This window comes from Thunnus maccoyii, chromosome 21 (genome assembly GCF_910596095.1).
Source record: "Thunnus maccoyii chromosome 21, fThuMac1.1, whole genome shotgun sequence".
NCBI lineage: Eukaryota > Metazoa > Chordata > Actinopteri > Scombriformes > Scombridae > Thunnus > Thunnus maccoyii.
Window position 1 is genome coordinate 5124391 of NC_056553.1, and position 14014 is coordinate 5138404.

Here is a 14014-nt window from a genome sequence, read left to right on the forward strand (position 1 = left end):
CTTCACTGAATACCTTGAAGGCCCGGAGGGTTTCCCTCTGGTGAGTCGACACAAGCCACCGGGCGTCTGTCATGCGTGCCGTTTTAAATTGAAGTGTGCAGTTGGTCGACCCAGTAATGTAAACACTTACTGGAAAATTACTTGAGCTCCAAATATCAAAATAACAAACAGCGCTACCAGGTGGGTCATTGGGTTAAACTGAGCTGCCACTCTCATGACTGAAGCCGATCGTCGCTTCCCAGTGAAGAAGGATTACGTGTTCCGCTATGCGTTGGGTTTATTCTTCTGTCGGGGTATGTTAGGTATGTTTTCACCTAAACAGACCTTTGAAAAGCCCGTCAGATTACCTGAAAAGTACATTGTCACAAAGCTGAAAACTGAATGAAAAGTCGACACTTTGAAGATACTTTTTCTTTTCTGCAGTACCACAAATGACCAGTAGGTGCTGCGCAGAAGAAGTTTTCATAGGACATCTTTAAAAAGTTATTGATGTCTCCAATGAATTAAAGATTGTTTCATAAAACATCATGGTCTCAATAACAAATTTGTGTTTTAGTGGAGATTTTAAAAGAACTTTTAATTAGTTAAAATGCGTCATAACCAGTGACAATCCACCTGTGTTTGTATATGTATTTGCCAGAGTTGTTTGGTTCCAACCAGTTGAGCAGAAAAACCCAAATCAGGACTTGAAAACTTCTCCTTAGAAACTAATTGCTGATATAAATAATGCTACAATCATGTTTTTTTTTTATTTTTTTTACAGTTTATTTGTTAAAGGCCAAGTAGTAGCATTTGTCAGCTCTAAAAGATCATCTGTTCCTTAACTTTAGTAAATTCTTTTGTTATTTTGTCTCCGGCTTATACATTAACATCCTATCAGCATCCTATCTGTTTTTGTTTTATTTTCTCTGCTGTCACATTACACCATCTTATTACAGATCTCATTTAGAAATGTTCACTTGTAATTATGTTATCAGATCTCATCGTCATTGTGCTGAAACCAAACAAGGCCTGTCTAATTTCTTGTTGCTTCATCATTATTAATGAAATAACAACATGAGGGGCAATTTAATCGCAATACTGCCTGCAACATTTTTGCTCATTTGACCAAAGTGACAGCATGACACTCGCTTTGAAAACTATAGTCGATGCAATTTGAGCCCTAAATTGCTGTCCGCGCCCAGTTGGAAACTGACCTTGTCTCTTCACACTTCTGCCTGTGTGTGTGTGTGTGTCTCTCTCTTTATCTGTTCTCCTTGGTCGACTTCTCTCTCTCTCTCTCTCTCTCTCTCTCTGTTTCCTGATCTGCCTCTTCCCTGTACCAGATAACTTCCCACAGATGGCTCATCAGAAGCGCTTCATCGAGCGGAAATACAGACAGGAGCTGAAGGAGATGAGACGAGAGCGGGAGAGGCAGGAGAAGGAGACCGACGAGGCGGAGGAATGCAGGAAGTGACAGCAACTTTTTTTTGGTGGGGCCCAATCAGGGCCTACGTCCACATCGAGGAGCCTTGTCTGCAAATGTGGCAGCTGTCTAGGCGAGATTTGGCAAAATGGAGGTTCCACTAGTTAATCATGGAGCCATGATAGTTGAGAATGGATTATTAACTGTTCCATAAGTTCTATATGAACCTCAGCGGGACAAAGAGGAGGACTAGTTGGGTTGTTAGGACTCTTAACTCAGAGATTTAGAGTTAAATTGGGGTTTTTTTTCATGTTTTTTCAAGTTAAAATTGGGACAGAAGACAAACAGACTTAGAAATGAATCACGACGCTGTCATGTTTTATGCTGTTTGGTACTGTAGCACTGTCAAAGGTGTCCTTATGTTGCCTTTTTATGTTTCTGTTTATGTTGCTTAATCGTTAAAATATTGAGTTGACGACTGACTTTTAAATCCAAAAAAACCGCAGCAGGAGCTCACAACGTTACTCTGGCACATGCTTAAGAAAAAAGAGGAAAACAAGTTTTTAAATGGATTGTGAAATGTTAAATAAAGCATCAAAGTTAATATACTGTAAATAAAGTTTGAGAATGTTTTCTGATAAGTCAATAATCTGATTTATTGTGTTTATCGTAATACTTTCGCTAAGAGGCCTAAACCAGAAAAAAAAAAAGGTTGAGTCAATTAAATTCAATCACTACAATGTCACCATCTGTCTCACATCTGCCACTCATCCTCTAATAATCAAAATGTGATTTTTTTTTTTTTCCTCTTCTCTTTTTTTTTTTCCAAATCCGATTGGCTGTCTAACTGATCTTAATTATAGATTGTCTAATTAACAATTTCCTCAGCTCAGTAGCCTCTGGATCCAGCTATTTAACAACCGCCGTAATATAAATTACTATCTGACATGTAGAGCTGAGTCTTTTATACAGAAACTTATTGTAGATAATACATACATACCTGTGAGGACGGTACATTTCTAGCTGCCTGTGGGTGGTATCACGTTTCAGATAACGGTTAAATTTTCCTCCTTTAACCAGAGGAAGAAATCAGTCCACTAGAGTTACCACACGAGCACGTAAACCTGTCAGAATGATCAACCCTCCAGTGTAAAAGTTTTCACAAATAAAGTAGAGGCTGATTTTTAAAGATATTTAATTGTGTCATATAAATATTCAGTACAAAATATCACGTTTTACAAAGCAGATTGATGAACGGCCAATGATGTAGGGCCCCTTTACACTACCACGACCTCTCAAATTTGTTTCTACATTGACAAAACTCAACTGCTCAATCACATTGTCACCAACATAATATACCTTTTTTAGTAGAGGTGAGCCCCGAGGCCGACCGTTGTCTACACATCAACAACCACAGATCTATTGTATCTGGAGAAAGAGGACATCAGCGTCACCATCTAGTTGCCTCAACTTTTTAAAAAAAAAAAAACCCAGAGACGTGGCGGTGCTTTACGTTACGATGTGCAACATTTTCTGTTATCTTAGCCGAGCATGGCGCCAATGCTCGGAGGCAATTATACTCTCCATAGGAAAACACAAGCACGTCTTCGTAATGGCGATATGCTGACACTCTGTATGAAGACAGAAAATAGTGAAGACTGAACGGAGAAAAAAGTGCTGCTGTCATGTTGATTTCCATTTGAGACCTCGCGTTGTACCTCCAGGCAGAAAAGCAGTTTTCTTAGAGTGAAGGGTTTTTTTTAAAAAACCCATTAAATGCTTATCATAGCAATATTTGTCGCAGTCTGAAACAGCCACTTATACGATGGGAGCTCCAGCAACAAGCTAATAAACAAAACAAGGGGGCACATGTATACAATAGCTGAGCATAAAGAACTTTTTTTTTTTTTTCAACCAATGTTATCAATTGTATTGTTTAATGTGCTGCAGATGCCTGATTCAGAGTATACAGAGAGAGAAAGAAGTACCACTATGGCAATTATGCCGTTGTGTTTTGTTATTACTGTTTCAAATGTCTGATAAATGTCAGCCTCCTCGCAGGTTGGCCTTTCGCTAAAGTGAGGGCAGAGCTTGTTTTAGCTGGCCTGTTTTTTTTTCTCTTGTTTATATCATTCTGCCTTCCCAGTTCAACCATCTCTCTCTTTATTTCTAAGCTGTTTATCCGTAGTTAGGAGGTCGTAAAATAATTTGACGATATTGCTGTTTAGAGTGATCATTTCCACTTTTTTTTTGTTTTCTAAATCACATTTTAAAAAACCTTGTGTTCTTGCCGCAGGATAATGTTTTGACCTTCTTTCTGAGTCAAGGACACACCTTCTGGGTTTAAGAACCTTATTCCGCACCAATCAAAGGTCAGGGGCCCCTTGATAAGCATCTTTATGGAAAAAAAGGCTGCTCGTCCCGCAGGAAATCAGGGTTTAAAGCCTGAAACACTCGGACTGGATTCATGTTAAAACACTACATACAGGTACATGTAATGAAGGGCAGGGGTGTAGGGTGTAGGTAATAGGAGGATTTTAAAGGAAAATACTGGTGTTCTTTGCTTTTTGGCACATTTCCATTAGTGAACTGCTATGTTACATTATGATACATTCGACAGAGCCCTTCTCAGGACACAAAATCTCTCAAAGAAATTCCTGATTGTGTAGATTTTAGGGTAGAAAATAAAATATACTATTAAAAAAAATGCTTTAAGTACATTTAAATGGTCATTCAGGCTTATTTTTTTTCCTTACGAGAAGAAAGACCTCAAAACCAAGAGTCTACAGGCCATTTTCCATTGCGTATATTAGTTTTTATAATCGAAGGCAACTCTTTTTTATACATAACATGGAGTTTGACGCTTTGTCACATGAGATTTCACACATAAACAGTCTCAGGTTTCAACACGAGTATGTCATTTTTCTAGAAAAATCCAATCAAAATATCATTATTCCTGCTCCTAGTACATCAACTCAAATACTGTTGATTGAGGGAATTCGCTCCTGTTTTTCTTCATTACCTGACCGGATTAAATGAGCCATTTAGAAGAGGGGAAGTAAAATTGCACAATGAATTTTAATGATAACTGTCCACTAAATGTGTCATCTAATCTAAGTCGATGCCATCAAGCTCAGCCTCATCTTCATCTCTCGGCACCGAGAGTTAATGCGACTTACTGATCTTCCCGAGATGCTGTACAGTGTGAAAAAAAAATCGAGATGAGCAAAAAAGTCCAACAAGACCAGTATTTTCCTCTAACTGGAGCCTGGTGCGCGTTAGATTTGTGGATTTTTTTTAACAACGTCATATAGAAAATAACACTATCCTGTGTATATTTCATATTCAGCCACAGAGAAAATGGTTCTGATGACATTCAGCTCAATAAGGAAATATTTGGTATTTTGGCTCACCTCACAGTGAATGCTCAAAGCTGTGTAGAGATGAAATATCAGATACTGCAAAAAAAAATGACAGAATGATGTGTTTGCAAGGTGTTTGCGGTCGCCGTAAATCCCCACAGTCCTTCACCGCGAGGTTTTATGAATATCAGCGGACAGCGACGTGCTACGACCGACATAAAAGTTTTATGTCGTGTTCCTCTCGCATCCGATCTGTAAAGAGATTTCTCTTTTTTTTTTTCTCATTATAGATGACAATGCCCCCAAAAATGTTCCCGGCACTAACATCTGAAGCATAATTGTTGGATAAAAGTGGCTAATGTGAGGCAGCCGTCGCTGAAAAGAGGGGGGGGGGGGGGGGGGGGTTGGGGGGTCATTTTTGGATGATAGAAATCCCTAGAAAAACAAAACAACTGTACAGCGTATTGTATCATATTACCGTACGTACACAAGCTAAGATAGAACTCACAATATGCAGCATGTTTTTGTCCCAGAAACACTGAAAAATACATAGGCATATCTGTTGGTTTACAAAACTGCTTGTTGAACGTGTCCATCACAGGCAGCTTTGGAAAAACAAACAAAAAAAAGATATCGGTATAGATATACTTGGGCCTCATGTACACCCCATACACACACACACACACAAAAAAAAAAAAAAAAAAAAGTCTTGACACAAAGTTTCTTTTCACTGTGCCCTCGCGAAAAACGCAACTAACACTGACTGGACACACAAAGCCTACGTCTGGTCACCGGAGGGACAACTGAATGGTGATCGATGGCGTGGTGAAAGAGCACTTGGACAAACAGTGCCCGTTTCTCTGTCCTTTCTCGCCATTTTTCTTCGCCACACATGCACCAGAACCGCCCAAAAAAGTTTATAATGTGTGTTTCTCGAACTCGAACTATCCCCGTCTGCTGTGTGCCAGGCTCTCGTTAGGAATCCCTGTCGCTGTCGTCGCCCCCGTACATGTCCGCCAGTTTCTTAAACCGGGGTCCCCACTCGCTCAGGTAGTTGTAGTCCTGGTCGCCCTCGGTGGTCACCGACTCCAGTGAGCTGAGGGACTCCGCTACCGAGCCGTTGCCCTCGTAGGCGTAGGTGGCCAGGGAGTCATAAGGCGGCGCCGTTGGGTCGCTGTCGTTGTCCTGGAGCCTCTGGTTGATGAAGTCCCTCACGTCCCCGTTATTGTCCCGGGTAGGAGGAAGCACTGGCCGTCGGACCGGAGGGTAGAAGGTTTCGGGGACGATGTCCCTTCTTTGCTTGCTCTCCTCGATGGCCTCTGGGTTGCGCAGTGTGCCGATATCAAAAGCCTGAGTGTCCTCCTCTCCGCCTCCTTCATCGTTGTAGCTGACAACGTTGTCTCTAACATCCTCCTTGGAGATGATCAGAGGCTCCTTCTTCCTCTGCCTCCTCAGGGCAGCAAACAGCACCACGATCACTGCAGGGAGAAAATAAATAAAGAGAACAGATAACAGAGTTTGGTGACTTTTGCTGTTGTTTCTTTTGCTCCCTCTTCTTGTTCTGTAGGCCAGTCACTTTTCCTGGGGGGAATTTGCTGATGTTGCATGAGTGTGTTCACTGATGTTCTGGGACTTTGTCTGACTTTGTAGAAAAGGCTCAGCTACCACAAGGATGCAATATGTATTTCTCCTTCCTCGGGGGCCCCTGCTGCTTAAGATCACAAAGGGATGCAGTTTTGGGAACACAGCTAAGTACACTGTGGACTAGAAACACAACTTATGTACCATTATGTAGCATTATAACGTTTGATGGATGGATATGAAGCTGACCTGGCCTTTTTTTGGGGTTAAGTCAGACATCAGTACCTCTTTGATGCGAATGCTACATGGGAGAAAATGTACATGTGCTTTGGAAAACTCTATGGACCTAAAACCAGTGCTGTAACATTTTTCATACAGTAGACATAAATTCCCTTGAGCCATTTCTGTTTTATAATGGAGAGGATTGATTCTTAATGTTTTAGACACAACTGAGGTTAAAAAGTTTGTTGTACTTGCAGGAACTCAACCATATGTGAGGCAAGAATACCACCGCTGAAACATCTGCACCGTGTTCAGACTGAAAGGACAGGTAGTGATACCGTTCCCGAAGTTAAAACAGCTGCAACACCAATGGCTGCTCAAAGCTGTGCGGAAGTTTTATGTTAAAATGCACCTGTCTCGCCTTTTTTCTAAAGCACGATGTTCTGTTCCCTGAGCTGAGATGCTGTAGATCTTTGCTGCTTTGCTGTTCAAATCAAATTAACATGTCAGCTGTGGTCACCGGCAGAATTATCCACCCACAGGAAGTGATGAATCAAATTAAGTTACTGTTTTTTTAACACCTGCGAGTGGCAAGCTGCCATAGTCGGAGAATGTTTACTTCAGTCTTAAGTAATTTCCAGTGCAGTAAGTAAGGGTCACATTAAATTAACAAATTCTTGGGAGATTAAATTATAGGAGCGTTTTGTTATGTTTCTCTTGCGGCCAGTACTCACTAAGCAGGATGATGACACAAAGCAAGATGGCCACCAGGGCTCCCGTGCTGAGTCCCGCCCTCGCCGTCAGGGCCTCGGCGTTGCACAGCTTCATGTTGCCCTCGCGGTCGCAGGTGCACACTCTGATGGTCAGCGTGTTGGTGCTGCTTTGCATAGGGTACTCTCCGTCAGAAATGACCACAGGCACGTGGTAGATGCTCTTCTGTAGGCTGTTGTAGCTGTTCCTCCGTGTCATGATCCAGGCTGTGTTGTCTGAAAACAACAGAATATCCGGTTACTACTGGATGCGGCAGTCGATAACCTTGGATGAGTCGTTCAATAAACTTTTTTTGAAATTGAACTCGGTCTTTTGAATGTGCTTTAAGTGCTGTGAGATGAAAAATTAGTATCAATATATCCCAACATGTGCAGTACATGACTGAAGATTTAAGTGAATCTGATGAGCACAAACACCAGCTTCATCACCTTTGTTATCACGAACAGAGAAGTTAGCCTTCCCAGCAGCCTCCTCCGCAAGACTGAAGAAGAACCGATGTCCTCCGAGTGGCTCGTCAGGATCCGTGGCACTAATGGTTTGTATCCTCTGAAACAAGGAAAAGACGAAGTTGACGCAGCACGCAAAATTCTGGAGACCAAACTGAAGATGCAACATGAGCTATAAACAACTGATAAACATTCAAAGTCGGAGTTAAATAGAAATGCTATAGTTCTATTTAACAGGGAATCTAGCAATTTATCAGATTGTTTATTATTCCTTTGTGTGTGATCAGCTAAACACTCCAGATTTGTTAAAATAGGATTGGGCAATCTAGATAAAATATCCTATCATGGTATATAAAATCTATCATTTCTCTATCATTATGACAAATTAGATTTTCGTTAAAATCAATTTAGAAACAGTTAATAAATAAAATATGTACTTTTTTTGTTTGTTTGTTTGGAGGTTTTTTTTTGAAAATCCAGTGTATTATACCTGACAAATCAAGCTACCACCCACAATGGCTTATATAATATAAATACTGTATGTATAAACAATACAGCAAATTTCTGTTCTTGTTTATATTTTCATATTGCCCAACCCTCACTATAAAACATCTAACTAACAAAGGTATCAACTGTGCAACCTGGTTGTACATGTTAATATTAACGTGAGCTGCTTTGCTAAATTACCCAGCTGTGCAGTATGTTCAGGTTAAATGGATTGTTAGTTCATAGAGACAAATAGTTAATGGTGAGCTATCAAGTAATAACAATAACCAGTAACTAATAGCTTTAAGATGCATGCAAATACAGACAAACACATCCAGCACTAAACAGATGTACACAGAAGAAGTTTTACTGTTGTTGCTTAGATCAGTGCTGCAAAATTTTTCACATTTATTGTGCGTATTTAATATAATTTCACCATTTTAAATCAAGGTGACATTTATGTTTTGAAATATATTAAATCATGAGCAGTCAAAAGTTTCAAAGTCAGGGCTTCCATGACAAAAAAATCTTATGAAGGGTGCTGTGGTCTAAAAAATTTGGGGCCTTTGCTGGTCTAGAAAGGACATTTTTCATGTCATGTCCTCTAATGTCAGCTGAGATCTGATATACAATGTTATCTACAAGATAACAATGTGAATAGACTCTTTTTGTGTGAGTATTACAGAATGGCAGCAGTACAACTGAGTGTTTTCGTTACTTTAGAATGAGCCCTTTATATCTACATAAGGGGCGGGTCCTCTTCCATGCAGCCCGCCCTGTCGCACCGCCATGTTTCTACAGTAGCCCAGAACACACAAGCTAAACACTGGTGTTTCGTGTTTCCACCCATCTAGCACCCCTACTAGCTTAAAACACATGTGACAGATTTACAAACACTCTCTGCGGTCTGCTAATTATACGCTGAACTTGAAGCGTACACATAATTCTAACAGGGAGTTGAGATGAAACCATGACTACTGCTTTGTGTTTGGTCATACCGACCTGATTAGCCTTAGCGTTCTCACACACAGACATCTCGTAATTGGTGGCAAATGTTGGAGCGTTGTCGTTGACGTCCAGGACTCGGATGTAAACCGGCACACTGCTGGTATGTCGCGGGTTGTCTAGGAAACACAAAGGTAGATATAATCAATTTACACTAATAATTAAGCCCATACATATGCATAATAGTATATGTGTAGTATGTGTGTAGATTGCATGTGTTTCTATGCAAACAATGCAAGAATTTATATATGAAGGTTTATATAACCAGCTGCCTCTAGTACACTACATTTAGAGGTTAGTATCAATCCCAAAAATCCAGTTTGGCTGGTAGTATAGGAGGAACAGAAATGTCTGCTTCCCGCCCTGCTGCACTTACTGTACTCTGAGGCAATGACGGAGATATTGTGCCAGGCGTTCTCTTCTCTGTCCAGCTGCCTGAGGATGAACACTGACCCGTTACCGGCATGGATGTTGAACACTCTGTCCATGTCTGTGCGCCGATCAATAGCGTACCTGCGAAAAAAAACCACACACACTCACAGGGAACAGCTTCTAAAAGTGTACACTTTACAGGCTGTGTGTGTGGAAGCGTGTTTTGTTTCCTGAGTGAAGGATACCGGGTGGGTACACTCACATTTACAGAACTTTTCAGGTGTGAACCGAACTGGAAGTTTTCACATTTGCTGTTGAGTTTTTGGTGAAATTGTCATTCCGTGCGGTGAGCAGGGTTTCAGCAGGCAGGAGGTATTTAAAACATGTAATTTCAGTCGCTGCAACTTTGTTAAAACATGATAGAGTTGTCGGTGCTCTGTGCCATCATTTCCTTTCCTTTGTTATTCATATACACACACAAGAACACATTAAGAAAAAGATGACTTTTTGCATTAATCCAGGCTACAGTTTGCCCTCAGAGCAACTTTGTTGCCTAAATGAACCAAACTAAAGGACTCAATAAACAGCTTTCAAACATTTCAGACTCACATTGTTGCTTTAAAGGGTAAGTTTGCACAAATCACAAAAAACCCCTAACCCTATTTTCTCAATTACCCTTTTTGTTATCTAACCGGACAGATAGTTTCAGGGTTACGTGCCCACACAAATACAATGAGGGTGAATGGATTGCATGTGTGCTGTTCAGAACATTGAAAACTGACTTTTTTTTTTAAAACTCAGCAACAGAAAACAATGTCTTGGTAACTCTGGGTAATACACAGACCTCCATGTCAACATGTTTTATAGAGACTTTTTGTATAAAGTACTTCCAGTGAAAATTGTTGACAGCAGGGTCTGTGGATTATCCAGATTTACCAGGAAATTGTTTCTAGAAGAACAAGTTGCTTTTGAGCTTTTCAAATGTCACCTCCCATGAAATTTCTTTCACCTCCATTGGACTGGCAGCAGAAATCTTAAGAGGCGGATATTTTTCAGAAAGAAAAACAAAATGTATGGTTAGACACCACCGGAGATAATTGTATTTTTTTTGTTATTTTTGAGAGTTGACCCTTTTAACTTTTATGGGTTACAGTCTTCTTTGAAACTAAGAGTCTTGAATAGTCTGTCCTGTGGTGATGACCGATTTATGTAAGTGTTTGCAGTCCCGCTCAAACACACACACACTTACACAAGCCAACAGGTTATCCAGTCGTGTTGTTTTTCCTCTGCTTCCCAGACTACTGTGATACATCAGTGTGATTAATGGAGTAGCAGGCATCAGGAGGGCCAGCGTAAGAGGAAGGAGACCCCCGAGGGGAGACCATGAACCAGGACTCTCAATGCACCGCTGCACCGCTCTCCTCTCTCTCTACGCAGATCCTCCCCTCCCCTCCCTCACCCCCTCCCCAGCCCCTTCCTGCTGCTTCTCCTGCATCAACCATTTTAGTGTCTTTATCTAAACACTCCCTCCTACTCTCCTGCCTGCTTGTCCGCCACCTCGCCGGTCAGACAGTAACTCTAACCTCGTTAAATCTGCGTCGGCCGTGGGCTTTACTAATTGCTTTTCTAATATTCCCAATAATTCAGCTGGCTGGGCCTAACCCTTCCCCTGATTAATGACAGAGAGATAACAGTGAGCCTCGTCCTGACCGACCATCCAAAGTGCTGCTCTCAGCAGGCAGGCAGCTGGCTGGATGGGAGGCCGGGCAGAAGGACATGGAGGGTTACAGAAATGTTAGTGATCAGCGGGTTGGGACATATTTCCTCTTTCCCCTCTACAGAGGCTACATGACCGGCTGGCTTGCCACAATATTTTCTAAAGACATTCTTCAAGAACAAGAGTCATTGTAAGTATTGATTTGGGGATTTGTAGGTCAACAGATGTCTAGTTTGAGGTGGGCTAATTTTAGATAAAAGGTTTTTTTTTTTAAGATGTGTAGGTTAAAGTGTTGTTTCAACAGAATTCAATTACACAGTCATTAAAATGCTGTTGAAAGCAGTTATACGAGGACTAAGAAAACTAATTTAGCCAAATTGACAAAACATTCTCACATCAAGGTTCATTTAGTAGTTTAGCTTTTGCTTTAGCTTTTGATCATCATCAGTTTGCCAGTTGTCATGGAATACAGATGTTCAAATATTCAATTTGTCAGGGACTTTACACCTGCAATAACTTTTTGGCCACTTGGGGACAGCAGAAACAAGTTTTGAACACAACTGACATATCATCACCTTTCAAATTATATGTTGAACTGGTTAGCAAACGCTTACTTTTACACATCCAGCAGTTACGGAGCAACATTATCATTCATTTGGTGAATGTAAGTCCAATATTCACTTTGGCTCTGTTATTGCTCTCTACCAACTCCTGAAAGAAATATATCTGGCTCTTTATCTGCTAAATGCTCCATTATGTTCACCAGCTAGTTGCTAATGGTTTGCTATCTGGTGCTGAGCAGGTAGTGTGCAGTGGGTTTTTAGAACTTTTTTCGCTGAAAATAATACTATGAGAGCGCTGTGAGTGAACCAAAACAGTAAAGTTGTAGCTGGACAGATAAACAATGAGCTGAAACTCGCTATAAAGCTCCGTAAAGCTGAGAGGAGCTGCAGAGTCACTGATAATTCTCTGTATGTTCATCACACCTCTCACATTACATACTGTCATTTGATCTGGACCTTGTCCTCTACCTGCAGGAACCTGGCGGGCAGAGTCGACAGGTTTGGTTTTGGTTGCGTTTGGTTTCATTTATCTTTTAGTTATGTACAATAAATCTATTTTTAGTTACCTTTGTCCAGCCTTGAGCCAGGTTTAAGGATGTCTACACCTGAGCAGAAATTGACATTTTGAATGCAATTAAATCTCTAGAATGTTTAATTTTTCATATCAAAATATAAAAGTCTGTTTCCCCAAAGTCCGCCCTTGGCAAGCTGAACACCGAAAGCATCATTTGGACTATTGCAGCACTAAAACGCTTAATTGAAACTGGGATTAATAAAACTCTCTAAGAGTTAACAGCTTCTGGCCAATCATGCCAACAGCAGGGCAACTCTGGGATAGACTTGTGACTTCAAATGATGAATAAAAATACAAAAAACATATTTAAAAACGTGAAAAGAAAAGTTTCAGACTTCACTGGCTTGAATATTGTCTTGTTTTCAGCTTTGACTGACTCGGATATCGGGGGAACTCCCATCTTGCTGGCACTGGATGACATTGAGTGATTAGCTGACATCTGATGTGAAATAGGTCATTATTATCCTGTTATATCAGCTAAATCCTTGTCATGCTCATCCTTGCTTACTGACTTCTATGCGTGCATGTGTTCATGTTTAAATGTGCACGTGTCTGCGTGTGTCGTGGCGAGCGGTGCGAGCTAATAAAGATAACCGTCTCAGTGACTTCCTCATGCCAGGCAGCCCCCAGGCTTCCTGGGCCCTCCTCTTCCACTGCGCGGCTTTAAATGCCACGGGGTAGCTACCTCATTGATGATGGGTGATAAAAGAGAATGATATCATATTTGACACCTGCAATAAAGTGGTGGAACTTCAACCTTGAGAGCCAACTCCCTTAGTGCATCATAAAAATGAAAAAGTCTTTCAGACAGAGTCGAGGTGCAGCCTCACACCCCACTGCCATTACTCCCATTTAATAAAACACTTGCATAATTTTGTTTCTCTATGAACTAAGTTGTGTAAGTGAACTTTAGTCACGTTTTTCAGTGTTAAGTAGGATTTGGTATGTCTAACAGAACAATGTGTCTGTCTGCCAAGGCCTCGTAATGCCTTTTAAAGCTGTGTTTATGTTATATTATGAAGAAAATCTAAAGACAAAGGTCCACTTACTACCGTCAGAGCTTTTAACCACATCTCATATGAAAGTTAATATTTAAATAGTTCACTTAATGGGAGCTCCTATATTACTAGAATAACGAAAGTAATAAGTTGTACAAGTATTGTACAAGTATGTAAATGGCTCTCCAATTAGGGAGACCACTGGTTAACATAGAAATTGAAAAAAGGGTACATTTTACTGTAATTTTAGTAAAAAATGACCACTCTTACAATATCTGTGATTAAATAATCTGAAGTTTTTTCTTTCTGGGGCTTTCAGCCATATTCCACGGCCTTCTTCATTACTAAAAAGCAAGTCAATGAACCTTAAGTTTAAAACATTTTATCACAGATATGTGAACCTTCTCACTAAGATCTTACAACAGAGTTTTACTATAACCACGTTTCATACAATGTAGAAGTGCACACAACTGAAAATCAGCCCGTGTTGCTTTACATGATACAAAATCTAT

The 14014-nt window shown here is 40.6% G+C and overlaps 2 protein-coding genes across 5 annotated transcripts in view; one reads left to right on the forward strand and one right to left on the reverse strand.

Moving 5' to 3' along the window:
* The window catches only part of drosha (drosha ribonuclease III), a 91645-nt gene extending 89612 nt beyond the window's left edge, over positions 1-2033 (forward strand). The window contains exon 32 of the mRNA XM_042399097.1: positions 1326-2033. Within this exon, the coding sequence (XP_042255031.1) occupies positions 1326-1456 (131 nt within the window). The 3' untranslated portion in view covers positions 1457-2033. The remainder of the gene's footprint in view (positions 1-1325) is intronic.
* Positions 2034-5169: 3136 nt separating this feature from the next.
* Positions 5170-14014, reverse strand: part of LOC121888144 (cadherin-6-like) — a 59518-nt gene continuing 50673 nt past the window's right edge. For 3 of the 4 annotated variants that reach the window (XM_042399520.1, XM_042399521.1, XM_042399522.1), the window contains 5 exons: positions 9655-9791; positions 9276-9397; positions 7770-7887; positions 7305-7556; positions 5170-6245 (listed from right to left, as the gene is read on the reverse strand). In XM_042399520.1, the coding sequence (XP_042255454.1) occupies positions 5743-6245; positions 7305-7556; positions 7770-7887; positions 9276-9397; positions 9655-9791 (1132 nt within the window). In that variant the 3' untranslated portion in view covers positions 5170-5742. Of the gene's footprint in view, positions 6246-7304; positions 7557-7769; positions 7888-9275; positions 9398-9654; positions 9792-9912; positions 10070-14014 lie in introns of those variants that run through there. The other variant, XM_042399523.1, reaches the window with a different exon arrangement.